Source organism: Delphinapterus leucas, chromosome 9 (genome assembly GCF_059928025.1).
Source record: "Delphinapterus leucas isolate spDelLeu-1000000601 "Yukka" chromosome 9, BTC_Dleu_Yukka2, whole genome shotgun sequence".
Taxonomy (NCBI): domain Eukaryota; kingdom Metazoa; phylum Chordata; class Mammalia; order Artiodactyla; family Monodontidae; genus Delphinapterus; species Delphinapterus leucas.
The window spans coordinates 1,700,407-1,718,128 of NC_143137.1; the positions used below are offsets into that span (position 1 = coordinate 1,700,407).

At 42.0% G+C, this 17,722-nt stretch overlaps 1 protein-coding gene across 4 annotated transcripts in view; it reads left to right on the forward strand.

Annotated features, from left to right (window-relative positions):
* Positions 1–6,883, forward strand: part of LMBR1 (limb development membrane protein 1) — a 140,084-nt gene extending 133,201 nt beyond the window's left edge. For all 4 annotated transcript variants that reach the window (XM_089917115.1, XM_089917116.1, XM_022576566.2 and 1 more), the window contains 2 exons: positions 3–164; positions 3,324–6,883. In XM_089917115.1, coding sequence (XP_089773241.1) covers positions 3–164; positions 3,324–3,409 — 248 coding nt within the window. In that variant the 3' untranslated portion in view covers positions 3,410–6,883. The remainder of the gene's footprint in view (positions 1–2; positions 165–3,323) is intronic.
* The last annotated feature ends 10,839 nt before the right edge of the window (positions 6,884–17,722 follow it).

The window sequence follows — 17,722 nt, forward strand, 5'->3', positions numbered from 1 at the left end:
AGGAATCACTAGATTTGATCTACTTGGAGACTTTGGAAGGTTTAATTGGCTGGGAAATTTCTATATTGTGTTATCCTACAATTTGCTTTTTGCTATTATGACAACATTGTGTCTGGTCAGAAAATTCACCTCTGCTGTACGAGAAGAACTTTTCAAGGCCCTAGGTAATTCTGAGGTTTATGGGTATTTTTGTCTTTTTCTACTTATTAATAATTTTGACATTTCAGCTCATTTTAAGTCTTCATCTATTCACTTTTCCAAATGTGTAAATCCTTAGAGGTCACGTTCCTGACCCACTACTTACTGGTTATGCTCTTGTATAAAATTACTTCATTAAGTCTCATCTGTAAAATGGTGATAGTGTCTTCTTCTTTTAGGACTGTTGTATTAACTGAAATAGTTCTCTTAAGGGCCTAAGCCTAACCCTAGCGCATGGTAAGAGCTCAGTAGACGTTAGCTCTTTGACTATGATGACGAGGGTAGGCGTGATGAGCTGAGGAGGGTGATGTGCTAAAGACATATTTGGGCATTGATGCCTCTTACTATTTTTTAGTTAAAGGTTTTTTTCAGGATTGGATTTTATAGGTATCAGGCTGACCCACAACTATAATTCTCTTCAGTTAGTTGGATAATAATTCAGAATAAAAATATTAGTGTTCTTGGCATTAATAAGAGAGAGGACATTCATTATGTATTCTATGAGTCATATGCATTGTGACAGTATTAAAAACTCATAGGTTTGGCTAAGCTATAAAGGGTACAAATGTAACCTACGAATGTATTTTTCATGCTTGCTTCAACATTAGTACTAAACATATTTCAGGTTTTGTATTTTAGGAATACCAGGACAATATAAGCTGTCTTGATGTATAAGCCCTCTTGGGTTTAGGGTGTGTAATTTTATAAAAGAAGGGAACGGTACTGATTTATTGTAGAAAGTCCTGACATTAGCCGTTTACCTGAATTGACATCATTTGAATGCTTATACTCCGTATTCTTTTGTGGCTTTTAGCTATTGCAAAAGGCAACATAATAATTGATTCGTTAAGATTCTGTTTTCAGATACTTTAAACCTTATGAACAACAATAAAGCTTTGCATACCACCAAGCCTTTCCAACCCTGATGCTTGAAAGGATGACCTTTGGGAAGGAAGAAGGATTTCAGATTATCTGTTCATGTCTGTTTTACTGCAAATTTATCGTGGGAGGGGGTGGTTGATGAGATATTGGCCTGAAAGGGGAAGTTACATCTCATTTCAGCTGAAGCACCAGATAATCTATGGATTTTAATGCCTAGATTCCTTAATGCTGGTCAGATTAAAATCTAAAGGTGAAGTCAGAATCAAACAGTCCTCTCAGCCAAATTTTTAGAGTTAAAATTTCATTTTTAAGCCGTTGTAGCATCAGCAATATTAGTTAGCCATAATCTCAGATAAATTCCTACTTACCATTCACGAAAATGAGATGGTTATGAATAAATTGCAGTAAATTTAGCATTTGAGTTGGGTATTCTGGATACCATCTTGCTAAGGAAGTCTTTATTAAAACAGTAAAATGTAATTTAACCTAAGGTAAAAGTTGTAAATGTTGTGTTGGCTCTTTGGCCATAAGAGGCAGTGAAATCATCGAGAGTTGTGTAAAACATCTAATAGATACAGTTTTTTTTCCCTAATATTTTCTGTTACTCTTTGGAATGCTCTAAGGAGGGCAATGCCTTATACCTAGAAAATGATCCTCATTAAGTGTATGTCATGTGTGAATGATCTGAGATCTTAAATATGATTTCACTGGGAATCATAATTTGATTATAAAATATAACTATATCCTTTCTTTTTTCTTTTTCTTCTTCTTCTTTTGTGTGTGTGTGGGAGGTGGGGTGGGAGGGATTTTTCTCTCTGCTGCTGTGCGTTGAGAATCATAACATCTATCTCATAGAGTACCTGGCACATGGCAGACACTCAGAATGTAGCTACCATGATGGTGGTGGAGGTGATTGTTTTTGCAGAAGAGAGACATTGTAGTTTTCCTGAATGCATAACCTTTGCTACACCCAGGTTTTAGAAGTAACTCATTGAAATAATCGATCCTAAAGGGGTTCTGTTCCAGGGAGGGCGTTGGTCACTCGGTCGCTGCTCTCTTTGCCCACGTCCTTCTGCAGCCGGCCTGTGTTAACATGCTTTCTCACGTCCAGCAGTTGTAGGTGCCTTCTGTCACTCAGTGGCTTGGCCATTCCTGAACAAAAAAACAAGAACTGTTTTTTTGTGTGTGTTGGATTGATTTATTTTTCCTTTCCCAGTCATGCATCATAGACAGGCTCAATTTTACCTTTTCTTTCATTAAGATATGCAATGATAGAAATTTAAAAATTTGGAGTGCTATGTTGGCTTACGAGGGATATAAAATTGCTTACCAGTCAGGTAGACAACCATCTGAAATTTTAGGGGAAAAATCATCTTATCCAGGTATATTTTTATAAATATCTGAGCCTCATAAAAATTGTTTCCTCAGAATCTTTTCCATGGATGTGTTGCTTATGTGCTCTTGACTGTCTTTATGCTTCATTTTGGTAAAGTGCTCAGAGCTTTAATGCCACTTAAACTCTTAAAATTTCTTCTCACTTTTCTGCCTGTGAGGGCGCAGTATTGTCCTATGTGTCAGGTATACTATGTAAATAATTGCTGTGTGATACAGAGGGAAAGTAACGTAACTTAAAAGGTAGTAATAATCTTTTACTCTGTGAAATATCTTTGAGTAGTGAAATCTTCTTTATGGTCAGTTCGTTCTGTTGCCATTTCTTTCTTCTTGGTAGTGTCTTCTGGTGCTTTTCTTTTTACTTGCGTGCTTTATGTTTTGGTGTGTCTTTCCCTGCATTTTCCTGTGAGTGTGTATGTATGGGTGTCTTTTAAAACAAAAATGGGGTCATCCTCGTTTCAGGTTGTTCCCTGGGAAGGGCACTAGGGTGTGGGGATAAGCTTGCAGGAGGAGGTTTATTAGAAGTTGCTCTTGGGACCAAGATGGAGGGCGGGGCAGGGGCAGGAGCTGTGCGGAGGGCAGTGGCCGCTGCATCTCACCGGAAGCCTCAGCCGGCCCCGTGGGATGTTGGATGAAGGAAGGACTCCCAGGCTGCCCTGAACTAGGGGAGGCCCGACTGCCTCCTGGGCAGCTGTCTTCAGCTCAGGCCCAGGCGCTGCCGGTGGGGAGAAGGGCCCTTTCATCCTACAGGGAGTGTAGCCAGAGAGGCACAGTTCCCTCAGGAGCACGGCACACTCTGCCCGACCTCTCAACAATGCATTAGTTCTTACATCTTCTTCATTTTCCTGCAGGGCTTCATAAACTTCACTTATCAGATACTTCAAGGGATTCAGAAACCACAAAGCCTTCTGCAAATGGGCATCAGAAAGCACTGTGAGACCCACAGCACCGCTCTGCAATCAAGAGCCTGAGCACCCCAAACTTGTGACATTCCCGTCAGTCAGGGATGTTTCCTGCTGACTGTGGTCCATGTTTACGGCCTGGGCCTGTCAGTGTCGTTTTCATAATCTAAGAGCTCGGCTGTTGCAGGTCTTCTTCTTTTTATTTACCTTTGGGGCGGCCCTTGTAGTTCCCAGCCAGGTGCAGCCTCCTCAGGGCGGCACGTCTTCTGGGGCCATGTTTGCTTGCATCAGTTATGCGCCCATATGAGAGTGTTAGAAAAGGCCAACTTTGGGGCTTTCTAAGGATTCACTTAAATCTTGTTATATATTCCATTCAAAACGAATTCCATTCATGCCGTACATGAAAGGGCATCCTTGGTACTTAGATGTGAAATTTCTGCAAAAAAGGAAAGTTTATAGATGATATTGCAGTGGGTACATTGGAACTGTAAATGGTTGCAAATTATATTTTTCACTTCCTTAAAGAAAAAACAAAAGCATAGTTCTGATTTATGTTACAGAATGATATTGATTGGACTTTGAGTCAAGGGAAAAATACAAAATTCTTTTAAAACCTGAGCCTTGGTAGGATGCCACAGGAATACCTCCTACTGTCCCGTGGAATAAGCTGTGGTAGGAAGTATTATGTAATCATACTTCTCTGACAGTTTATGTGCATATAATTCAATATTACCTCTCATAACATAGTTGCCAGTGTTGCATACACTTGTAACTTATATTTTGCCTTATAGGCTATATGTACACTCAGTTTTTTTTAAACATTTTTTTCAGAAATCCCTTAATTCCCTGTGTCCATTATGAACTATAAATGCTCTGTGGTAGACACCCCTTCTGTCGCCACAGTCTTCAGGCTTTGACCACTTCTGTACATGCCAATTTAAACATCAGACTTACGAATGTTACCATTCAACACCCAAAACACACAGCATCAGCATTCATGATGTAAGAAAAGTTTTGCCGTGTATCGTGGTCTGATGATCATTCAGTTATTAAATTGTAAATAATTCTTGGGATGGGTTCTTGACTTAAGTCCACTGAATAAAAGCTATAACATTATACTCCGTGTTACCATCCACTAGGATCGAGTACCAGAAATTGTGCATGCAAAAATAGCACATGGGTCCACTTGCACACAGTTCATATCATGCAGCCTCTGTAAACACATATGTTCATATGCGCTGTGTGTTTGGCAACAGGTTGTGTTCAGACAAAAGTAAAAGAACAGTTTTCTCAAATTGTTGAATTTAAAGGGTTTTTTTGGAGAAATTTATGAAAAACAGGCTATATATATTTTGACATCAAAAATTTCCACTTAGATCCAATATAATAAGAGAAAGTAACCCAAAGCTCCATTATGTATACTTCTCCTTTATTTATACCTCTGCATTTCCTTCTGAGCTTCTTTTCCTGTTAAAATGCAGCTTAGTTTTAAAATAAAAGAACATTTTGTGATTCTAAACAACACTCAGTAAATACCACCAGTCTAGTATGGGTGAATTTCTCAGCATAAGATCCACATACTGAGAAAATGAATAAAAATTGGCTGCTTTCTAATTTTACTGGTAATTATACCTATTTAAGTGTTAATTGCAAGTTTTGATTTTTACTGAAACTTGCTTGCTTTGAGCAGACCAGGTCAAGGGGAGAAGAGAAAGGAATTCCTTTAAATAAAAGAATATCACTTCTAACTTACACTAATTTCAGGGCAGACATCCAGAGGAAGAGCTTCTGGGTATTTGTAAGATGTCTGAAAATTTTTGAGTAAAATATTAAACTTTTCAATGTCTGTATCAACTCTTTGTTCATTTGAAAGTTTCTTTCCATCAAGAGGACTTAAGCCAGGTTTGGATTAGTAAGGAGTGAAATGTATTATAAATTCCTGAAGCTCTTACTGGATGCTTCTTCACTGCTGTGTGGAGCAGAGGGACGGTTTTGAACCTTGGGTGCCAGATGCCTTCTGTGGAAGCAAATATAGGTTGTCACATCCTCGGTCTGCACGTAATGACAACCACCTGAGGCTCTAGCAACACCTGGTGCATTCCTGGTCACAAGCACAGTCCTCCTCTTGAGGGAGACACTTACTGTAAATGCAGGCGCTTCTCCTGCATGCACGCTGGAGGCTGGCATGTGCACCTGTGGCAGAGGTGGCTGCGGCGCACTGAGACCGAGCACTGGAGGACCGGTAAGGACAGACAGGCACCCGTGAGCTTCCTGTTACCGCAGTTGTGAGTGCAGTGGAGGGCGAGCACGAGGCCTCAGGTCCGAGGTCCCGGTGCCGGCGGTCGGACGGGCCTGAAACTGCCTTCCTTCTAAGTGGGTGGGGTACATCACTGACTGCGTTAAATCAAATGCTCCTTTTATTTTTTCTCACCACTGGGGTCTATTTTAAAAGGGCATTAGGCACTGCAATCACAAAGTTTCTTGAGGAGACTGGGCCAATTCTTATCATTCATTGGTTCTACAGTATGTAAATAAATTATTTTGAAGTTATAAATTTTACAGATTATAATGTTTGTAATGATTTTTACTGATTTTCCAAGATATTTCTTAGATTTAAAATTTGTTTAGCTTTATATACATTCTGTGTAAAAATAGACCTGCTGTAAATATGAGACTTTATGTGAAAATTACACACACACACACACACACACACAGGTTAGCACCTTCAGTGCCACGCTGAGGGGCTGACAGTGGATGAGAATGAAACCTTCCTGGTGGTTCTGAGTCTCGGGTGTGTCAAAGGTGCATATATACCTGACCTTCGGGGCACCGACTTCTGCCTGGTTTTCTGGAGCAGTCGGCCTCCCTGTGGCCTCTGTAACCGCCTTATTTGCCAGCAACACAGGCTTACATCGTGTGAAAGCCCTAGGTGGCTTTCTATGTTGTTAGCACAGTATTTAGTATATAAAGGCAGAGTTCTTAAAATAATTTTTTTTAAAGTATGAGGATACATGCAGTACTGACTTTTTAAACTTTTAAAAAATTGGTATGATGTTACTTTAAAAATAATGTTTGGATGCACTGGCAAATTATTTTTGTTTACAGAGTGTTTTGTTTACAGGTTATCAGTCTTGTTTCTATGAGATACTTTTAGTGTGACTTTTTAAATGTCTCAGAAATTAAAGTTTTACAAAAAGTGATTTCATATTTTGGTTTACAAGTACTCAAATGTGTTTTTTATTTTTAATCTTAAATACCATCATGGCTAAAACTTAAGGGCGTATATAGGTTATTTTCATTTCAGTTTTATAAAGGGCAATAACTATTCTTATGGAATGTTGAATTGAGGGAGGAGTGGATATTTTCTCTCCTTTTTGTTGGGGAGTTTTTGATGGATCAATTTCTTGCAACCTAAAATGTAGCATCAATAATTGAAATCATGTATGTTGTTTCTTTGACTTATTTAGGTTTGATTTCTCTAATTTCTTCCATTGAAGGACTGAGCCATATACCTGATTGTGGTGTGAGCAGCTTAATCCAGAGTGCTTGGAAGGCAAAGGCCTTTAGCATGTGGTTCATTCACTGACAAACAGAAGCCTCTACGGCAGTGGCTTTCAGACTTCTGACCAGAGTAAGAAATCCAGTCTACATTGTAACTCACACACACATACATACTTCTATACACAAACAAAAATTTAACAGAACAGTACCTACTTTTACTGTGTGTGATGCATGCTGGCTTTTTCTATTCTGTTTTGTTGGTATTTTTAAAAAAATACTTGACACAAACCACCAAGTCATTTCCTGGCTGAAAGAATACAAAGCATTTTTTTGGCTTTTGAATATTGTTCAGGTAAAATTCATTATTGCAAATACCACTGAAACAAAAGGATTGCATGTGCAAATTACTTGTTCCACTGAAAAGAATGTAATTAAAATCAGTAGAAATCGCTCAGACTCTAAAAAGTGGATTATAAAATTTCAAAACTAAGTGATTGATCCATGTCTTAAAGGAGTAGTGCTGGGAGCTAGTTTTCAAGATAAGTTATTTAACTTCCAATTCTTTGCAATTCAATTAGGAAAAATTTTTTCGAGTTCAAATGTAATCAAACAAGAAATTCACACAAAACCCAGTCATCCTGGATATGACTTTGGTGCTGTGCTCTTCTAAAGGTGTGAAGAAGTCAGGTTCTCACAAGCATGGATTACAGAAAGCAGGGCAGCAGCAGCTGTGCATGTCTTCTGAGGACCAGAGAGAAACAAGGATCTTCAGTGTCTCAGTGTGAGGACGCTGAGATTCAAATGTGGGCTGTGAATCTGAGGAAGAAAGTTTTTTCAGTTTCTAAGAATACTATGTGAAGGATGTAATGTCTTTCCCTTTGAAAAGCTATCATTAAAAGAATGTACTGCTTACAAACAGTGACACTGAGGATCGAGGATTTGGGACACTTCTGGAGTTGGCGTATTGGTTCTGCAGCCTTCCCTTCACAGCCCTCTGGAAATCTTCTACAGTTTTTCTCTGTCGGCTTAACAGTGGGCTTGAGGATGGGGTGACAGAGGTATTATTGCCGATGCTAGCACCTGTCCCTCCCCGGCCTGTGCCTGTTCAGAGAGTTTCTCATCACCTCCACTCTCTCTCATCCTCTGACTTCAGTCTCAGCAGTGATTCACTTCTTTTCTCTTTTTAGTCCTCACTGTGGCATCTCATCAGACCTCGAGGTCAAGGAGGCGAAGGGGGCGTGGGGCGAGGGAGGAGGCGGTGTGGTGTTCTTGCTGTCAGCAGCCCGGAGACCTGGGAAATGGGGAAATACACGCCTCCATTCTACAGAGAAGGGGCCCAAACACACGAAGGGTGAGGTTTGCTGAGGTCACACAACTAGGGAGTTGAAGAGCTGTCTGTGAACGCAGGTCAGTATCACTGAGTCTCACCTCTTCCTGGTTTGGGGGTTTTGATTTCTTAGTGACTCCAGTCGGGTGGTTCAGAATTTTCCAACGCCGGGATATTGAGTCAAGTGTTTGAACATCGTCTGTCTTTCGGCTTGTCTTAGTGCTGGTGGGGAGTTGCAGAAGTGTGGCATAGTCCCAGGGTCCATATTTCTAGGCCTTAGAAACTCAAGCAGACTTGATTCTTTCTCAGTTATGCAGCTAAACATTTAGTAATGCAGATAACATAAGTAGATATCTAAGATGTGGTTCTAAAATGAGACCAATTTTATGTATATAGCTTGCAAAAGGGACTTAACTGCTTTAACTTGGTAATAACAGCAATAATAATAATAGCAGTAGCCACTTAAATAGTGCTCGCCTGTGCCAGGTATTGTTCTAAGCATTTTACATGTGTGTGTATATGCATGTTTATTTAAATACGTAACTTATTTAATCCTCCTGACAATCCTGTGAAGTAGGTACTGTTAATATTCCCACTTTGCAGATGAGGAAGCTAAAGCACAGAGAGGTTAAGTAACCTGCCCGGGGACCCACAGGACACAGGATTCGAATCCCATGCCAGCTGGCTCCTGAGTCCTTACGCTTAACCACTTTATAAACATTGCTTCTCAGATAGACTTTATTTACCACTTACAGCCGATGGAAAGAAGGCACCTGTTTTCACACAGGAGGCCCTGAGACTAGTTGACAGAGCCCTGTCTAAGATCAGAGCCTCTGAGACCGAACAAAGGGACTTGTTTAAAATTGTTACCTCTCTTCGTGGTGCTTGGTGAGGACACTGAACCAGGTAGAGAGCGCGTGTGAGACACTTGGGCTTTAAGAATGCGGCTTGATTGCCTTGGAAGAAAACGGTTCGGGAAAAGTTTTTTAAAGATGATGGCTCTGCTCCACGTGTCACAGGTCGCAGCCCTGCAGGTTTCCCGCAGTCCAGCGAGCTCTGCATTTGGGAGGGGTTTAGGTAGAGCCGCTGTGAGCCACTGGTGCTCAGCGAGCACAAGCCTGGAACTGGCGGCCTTGAGCCCCAGTGTGGGCCGACCAGAGCTTCGGTTTCCTCATGATTTCTGCATTCCTTTCCTCAACAGGTAAAAGGGTCAGGACCTGCGGTTGTGAAAAAGCGCGAGGAAACAGTAGCCATAGTTATCTACCAATCTGAAAGGGGGGGAATCACACCTGTGTACCACGTAGTAGAAAACGCCAGGTGGCTTCTGTATCTATGTATGTGTTATCTGTGTATGTGTATCTGTGTATCAGTGCATGTGTATCTGTGTATGTGTATCAGTGTATGTTTATCTGTGCATGTATATCAGTGTATGTGTATCTATGTATGTGTTACATGTGCACCAGGCTGTGGCCGACATGCCACAGCCGCTGACACAGGGCCTGAAATGTTAGGTACTTGATAAGTATTAGCTGTTATTTTAAATAATTTATTTAAATGTTCTCTTATAGTTGCTTGACACTTTTAAGATAATGTCACAATTAGTTGTAGCAGATCCTATAAAGGAGTAAAATAAGATTTTAAAATTTTTGCTAGTGGGGGCTGTATAGGAACAACTGAGACCAGCTCCGTAAAGGCCATTCAGCATTTATCTGGTCCATGTGGGGCTTTTCTAAGTGAGTCCTCACTTATCCTTGTGGAAATTTTTCATCTACTGGAGTTGCCTAAAATCATCATTTCTTAAATTATGATGAGGATTTTGGAATCGTACAGGCTATGTTAAAAACTTGTAACAAACAAGAAAGCATTTTTGAGTCTCCACATCCTCATGTTTATTTGGATAAGCTTGAAAGTCTAGATGTATCAAACATTAAATTAATTACAGTTTCCTTATGAGGCTTTGTCTTTGAAATAGAAGCCAAGTCTCTGTCTACAAAAGGCAGTGAGGAATTCCCTGGCGGTCCAGTGGTTAGGACACAGTGCTTTCCCTGCCGAGGCCTGGGTTCAATCCCTGGTCGGGGATCTGAGGTCCCACAAGCCTCGCAGCTCAGCCAGAAAAGGTGGGGGGTTGCGCAATGGTATTGGACCGTTACAGTGTTTCTGCTGATTTGCCTGATCTAAGTCAAGTTTCAGCGTTTAAATTGTCATTGTAATTCCATGTGGTTGCTCTGTGACGAACCACATGCCACCACAGGATTGTCGTATGTATATGGAACCCCCTTTGTTCATGAGCTTTTTTTCCTACCAATAGATGTAGGTTTACATCATTCCATTGAATGGCTATATAGTATTCCTCTTGATGTGTATGGACCATATATATATATTTTTTTCGGTACGCGGGCCTGTCACTGCTGTGGCCTCTCCCGTTGCGGAGCACAGGCTCCGGACACGCAGGCTCAGCGGCCATGGCTCACGGGCCTAGCCGCTCCGCGGCACGTGGGATCTTCCCGGACCAGGGCACGAACCCGTGTCCCCTGCATCGGCAGGCGGACTCTCAACCACTGCGCCACCAGGGAAGCCCCATGGACCATATTTTAATCAACTCCTTAGGGATGGGTGTCTAGATTATTTCCAATTTCTAACTACTGTAAATACTAACAAATAGCTTTCTACATGTATCTTAGCACACTGTTTTATTATCTCCTTAGAAGTTTATAATGAAAAGCTCCTCTTTCTCGTACTCTCACTGTTTCACTTGTAGCCACCAAATGTGTGGGGTTTTTTTCTACACCAAGTATTTCTCCAATTCTCTGTGGATAACTACATGGGTTTCCTACAATTCAGTTCAATTCTGACACTATCTTCATGAAATTTAGTGCACACCCACATGTTAGGGGCTCAGTCCCAATAAGACTGGCTGCCTACCCGCCCTGTCCCCCCGCTTCAGATGCTGATCCCAAGCCCAGGCTGTCACCTGTGCTTCTGAACAACCCGCTGTACATCAGAGGGTCCCAAGACCCCCTCCTCCAGTTCAGTAGTTTGCTAGGGCAGGTCACAGAATGCTGGAAAACAGTTGACTTGCTAGATTACCTGTTTCCCATAAAGGATACAAGTCAGGAACAGCCGGATGGAAGAGAGGCACAGGCCAGATTCGGGGAAGGGGCACTGAGCTTCCCCACCCTCTCGGGGTGCCCCACTCTCCTAGAGCCTCCACGCGTTCACCGACCCGGAAGCTCTCGGAGTCCCTTCAGTTAGCGGTTTTCGTGTGTGTGGAGGCTTCGCTATATAGGTGTGATGGATTAAATGATTGGCCACTAGCGATGAGCTCACCCTCCAGCCCCTTTCCACTCCCCAGAGGTCAGGAGGGTGGGTCTGACCCCTAATTAGTTGGTTGATTCCCCTGGCCATCCTTGGGGAGTTTCCAGAAGTCACCTCATTCAGTGTGGAGAAAAGGGAACCCTCCTACACAGTGCAGCCACTATGGAAAACAGTGTGGAGGTTCCTTAAAAAATCTAAAGATAGAGTTACCATATGATCCTGCAATCCCACTCCTGGGCATGTATCTGGAGAAAACTCTAATTAGAAAATTTACATGCACCCCAATGTTCATAGCAGCACTAGTTACAATAGCCAAGACATGGAAACAACCTAAATGTCCATTGACAGATGAATGCATAAAGAACATGTACACAACGGAATGTTACTCAGCCATAAAAAAGAATGAAATAATGCAGTAAGTCAGAGAAAGGCAAATATCATATGATATCACTTATATGTGGAATCTAAAAAGTGGTACAAATGAACTTATTTATAAAACAAATTCAGACATAGAAAACAAACTTATGGGTACCAAAGAGGAAGAGTGGGGAGACCAATTGGGAGTATGGGATTAACAGATACACACTACCATATATAAAATAAATAAACAGCAAGGATCTACTGTACAGCACAGAGAAGTATATTCAATATCTTGTAGCAAACTATAATGGAAAAGAATCAGAAAAAAAAGAATATAGATAAATACATATATGTATAACCGAATCACTGTACACCTGAAACTAACACAACATTGTAAATGAACTCTACTTCAATTAGAAAAAAAAAGTCACCTCATTCACATAAGCCCAGGTGTGGTTGAAAGGGGCTTGTTATGAATATAAAAAGATACCCATATCCTCTTATCACTTAGGAAATTCCAAGGGTCTTCAGAGCTCTGTTCCAGAAATGGAGGAGGACCACATGTGTATTTTTTATTATAAGTCACAATGTCACATAGTTCCTAGAAATGAAAGTGGATCAAAGAGAATGCACACTTCCAAGAGAAAGACCATGTCAACATGCTCTCAGCAGCAGCATGTGTGTGTCTAGCTAACACTGGATTTTGCCAGTCTTTTACATTAGTGGCAACTTGGGCAAATACTGTTTTTCTCACACTTTTAATAACTAGTGGGGGAAACTTTAAGAAGAATTTTAGCAACTCTTTGTATTTCTGCTTTTATGAGTTACTAAATATACTTAGCCCACTTTTGGTATTTCTTATTGTTTTATAAAACCTTTCCATTACAGCAGTAAATATTTGTCTTTCTGTTGTGTTGTAAATATTTTTCCTAGTTATTTGTTTTTCTAACTTGTTCACATTGTTTTCTGCTACATGGAAATCTAAAATTTTGAAGTAGTCAAAATTGACAATTTCCCATAAGTTTTTTGATATCGTACTTAGGACTTCCCTACTCCAAGGGAAAAAAATTTACCCGTTTTTGTCTCTAGCTCCTTTAATTAAGATGTAGCTCACATATCACATGTTGGGCTGCATCCTACAGGCCTGCAAGCCTTGTAATTGCCCAGTCACGAGACCAAAGAAAGAGCCTGGTGGTGGCAACAGAGACATCAGTGGTTTATTGGACCCAGGATCTTACCTCTGAAGCAAAGTCCTGCAGCGGCACCTCCGGCTGTGGGGCGGGGCAGGGGTGATGGTTACGGGGGATGGACGTCAGGTTGGCTGGTTACCAGGGAGACTATCCTAGTGGAAGATCCACTATCCTAGTGGATGGGAAGATTAGGACGGTCGGTAGCTGGGGCCGGGGACAAGCATGTAGGCAGTTACTGATCAGGTTCTGTGATGAAGAGGGTAGGTCAGCCAGGTGAGTAGGGTGTAGGTGAGGCAGGGACTGGTCCAGCAGGGGATGCCCAGAGAGCAAGAGTGCAGCCATCTCGGGGGGCTTGACTGTGCACCATAAAATTCACTCTCAGTATACAGTTCACTGGTGCTTAGTGTTCAAAAAACAAAATTCAGCCAAGTAAATTGAGGGTCTAATTGGCCTTATTAGGTGGTTTATGATTAGGGCAGCATCCCATCTAGTACCTAGAAGGAGCTCCCAGGGGTTGTACAAAACAGAAGGTTTTTACAGGGAGAAGGGTGGGACAAGGGAGCTATTAGCCAAAGAAAAGGAAGGAATATTTTTAGTTCAAGACATCATTTGGGGGGAAGGGAACAGCAAGGGTTTCATCATGCAGATTGCCTCCTCTTCTTCTGGGGGTGGAGAGGGCCCACGTGGCAGACTACCTCCTTGGTGAAGACTAGAAGACTCCAGACTGGTTGATCAAGATTACATTTCTGGTGAAGGCTGAAACTGCAGGTAGGTCAGGTATCATGGGCTTTAGCACAAGTGACACAAGTGACCATTTTGGGCCTGTGGTTTTTCTCTTTTAACATTAAGTATATTCACAAACATCACCACCATCTAATTCCAGAACATTTTCATCACCTCAAACATAACTACTTTTAAGCCTTTGTTTTTTGGTAATCAGGCATTCCTTTATCTGGAGTTTATTTTGATGAAAGGAATGAGATAGTGGCTGTGCAGACCGTCACTGGCACACAACTGTTCTCCTTCATGCTAAGCAACACAAGTCCGGTTTTCTGTAAGGTGACAGTGCACCCAGCCCCCCACGGCGGGTAGCTGTGGCCACATGGCTCGGGTGATTAGGGAGATTGCTGTGTAGGGCCCCCAGAAAGGTGACTCCAAGAAGTGAGTCCGCCAGGAGAAGCACCGTGGATGTGACAGGGAATTATGACTGGGACTCTGAGCCACTTCCCACCATGAACTTACTTACCTTGAAGATGGACAGTCACAAGAGCTTGGGTGCCCGAGGGGTGCACAGCTGCCCTGCCTGCCCTCCTGGGGCTCCCTAGGAGATGGCAACTCGTCTTGCACTCAGGCCACCGCAGTCAGGTCCGACGTGAGCACCTGAACGCAGTTCCAGCTGATCCTTGATCAGCTTTATTGTTTCCCCAGATGACGAGTCAGTTGTGGCAATATAGTAAACAATATGTGTGATTTCAGTGCCTTTTCTATAAATCAATTGTCCATAAAATCAAGCTTATTTCTAAATTCTGTAACCTGAAACTAATTAGTATATCTCATAAACTGTTTTGAAGATTATTCGCCTCTTTTAATGTAGCAAACACTAACCTTGTGTTCGGAATTATGAATACTTAGACGTACTCTTCATTTCATGGAGCTCTTGTATACACTTGGCTTATACTTCAGAAGGTACATTCTTCTAGACATTAGCATTCTTGTTGGCAAAGAAAATTCTTGTTCACAAAACAACTCAGACAATTGATCAAATTTGTAGATTAGTTAACACTGTTGTATCTGTTAGTTCCTGGTTTAGACAATTTTACTATGGCATGTTAACATGAAGGGAAGCTGGGTGAAGGCTACATGGGAATTCTATTGTTATAACTTTTTTGTACATCTAGATTATTTCAAAATTTCAGAAATATCATGGAACAATGAATTTTGCCAAAGTGTAATCTTTAATCTTCTTAGGCCTTTCACTCTCTGGGCAGAGATAGGTTATTGGCCTGGGCTCATGAATTCAATATTACAACTGGGTATTGGGGCTTACAGAAAACTTCATCCCCTAACACTACCACGAGAACCAGGGATAAAGTTTTTAAAAAGTCTTACACCATTTTAGGTAAGTTAGATGTACATCCACACTCCCTGCAGAAAGCATAAAGTAAGCATTTGATGGTTCCAGTAGAGTGTTGTTAACTCTCGTCCCCATGCTGCACGTTACATCCCCAGGACTTATTTTAAAATAACTGTGAGTTTGTACCTTTTGACCCCCTTCACCCATTCTGCTCACCACCTCCACCCCTCTTCCACTGGCCACCGCCAATTTGTCCTCTGTATCTATGAGTTTGGTTTTTGGTTTTTTAGATTCCACATACAAGTGAGATCATATGGTATTTGTCTTTCTCTTATTTCACTTAGTGTGATGGCTTTAAGTTCCATCCATGTTGTCCCAAATGGCAGAATTTCCTTTCTACAGAGGAATAATATTTTACATACCACATGTTCTCTAACCATCCATTGATGGACGCTTAAAATTGTCTTCATGACTTGGGTATTGTAAATAATGCTGCAGTGAATATGGGGATGCAGAGATCTCTTGGAGATCCTGATTTCATTTCTTCTGGATACATACCCAGAAGTGGAATTGCTAAATCATTTGGTAGTTCTAGTTTTAGTTTTTTGAGGAACCTCCATACTGCTCTCCATGGTGGCTGTGCCAATTTACATTCCCACCAACAGTGCAGGAGGGCTCCCTTTTCTCCACACCCTCACCAGCACTTGTTTCTTGTCTTTTTGATAGTAGTCGTTCTAGCAGTTGTGAGGTGATATCTCATTGTGGTTTTGATTTGTATTTTCCTGTTGATTACTGATGTTGAGCATCTTTTCATGTACCTGTTGGCCACCTGTATGTCTTATTTGGAAAAATGTTTATTCAGATCTTCTGTCCGTTTTCTAATCAGATTATTTGGGGGTTTTTCGCTATTGAGCTGTGTAAGTTCTTTGTGTATTTTTGGATACTAACCCCTTAACAGATACATGATTTGCAGATATTTTCTCCCATTCTGTAGGTTGTTGCCTTTTAATTTTGTTGATTATTTGTTTTGCAGAAGCTTGTTTATTTTATATTTTTTGTTTATTTATTTTTGCTTTTGTTGTATTGCTTTTGGTGTCAGATCCAAAAGATAATTGCTGAGATTTATGTCAAGGAGCTTACCACCTGTGTATTCTAGAAGTTTTATGGTTTCAGGTCTTACGTTCAAGTCCTTAAGTCCATTTTGAGTTGGTTTTTGTATATAGTTTAAGACTGGGGTCCAGCATCACTCTTTTGCGTGTAGCTGTCCGGTTTTCCCAGCACCATTTATTAAAGAGACTTTCCTTTCTTCATTGTATATTCTTGGCTCTCGATCATATATGCGTGGGTTTATTGCTGGGCTCTCTATTCTGTTCCACTGATCTATTTGTCTTTTTATGCCAGTACCATATTGTCATCAGAGTCAAAAGCCTCCATGTCTTTTGAGTGAGAGATAGTGTCTTTAAAAATGAGATAATCTGGCAACGTTAAGTTCCATGTTTCAGGATCATGGATCCTAATCCATAACCAGCTGCTTTCCCGCTTATCTGTTATTGCTCGGCCGCAGAAGGCATCTGAGTTTGCGCCACTAGAATAAGAGCTGAGATCCCTATGTGACTTAAGTGGGCACTCTGGAGCTGTTAGCGCTCACTTCAGGGTGGACTCGGGACCTCGTCTTCGCGTGTCCTCTGCAGGCTCTCAGCCTCCCCGGGAGGAAGTTACCTGTCCACACCCTGTTGTCCATTGAGGTGTATCAGTACACGTTGACCCTGGTGTGAGGTCATCAGCCTGTATGAGGAGTACTTTACAAGATCTGTCCCATGAAACTCACCACTGCATCCTGGGACCTCAAAGTGAACACCATCTGTTTATGATGTCATACAGCCGCCTTTCTGTGGGAAAAGTCCTGTCTGAGGCGAGCATGGGGAGTGGTGGTCTGTGAGATGGGAGGACTGTTGGTGTGAGTTGTCTGGACCCCGAGTGCTCGGGAGCAGCCTGGGGGGCACGTGGCCTTGGCTTGAGCTCTGAGTCTGACGTCGAGGGGCAGCGGCTGGAGAACGTCAGCCAGCTGGCTCCCCATGGCCGGTGTTCTTGAAAGGAGATCCGAGCCGTACTCCACAGCCACCCCAGTTACCAAGTCAAAAAATGAGAGAGAGGAGGCACTTTTCCTAAAGAGAGAGAGAGGGCAGCCATTTTCTCCCTGAACTCTCTTTAACTCACGGACGGGAGGAATCGCATAACACATGGTTTTCCTGTTTGGGGCCACTGCTAGCTCAGGTGTGCGGGGTGTTCATCCAGTGGAGTTCAGCCTCCTTCTTGCCTTCTTTTGCTACCACTCGTTTCTTTCTTTTTTTTTTTTTTGGCTGCACCACGCGGCATGCTGGACGCTAGCTCCCCGACCAGGGATCGAACCTGTGCCCCCTGCAGTGGAAGCACGGAGTCTCAAGCACTGGACCGCCAGGGAAGTCCTCTTGTTTCTTTCTCTTCTCTGGTTCCACCTTAGTTTGTGCTATCTTGTGCTCATCAGAGCTCTTTGGTTGCAGGTGCCAGAAACCAAATTCACCAAGCTCAGGGAACACATCTG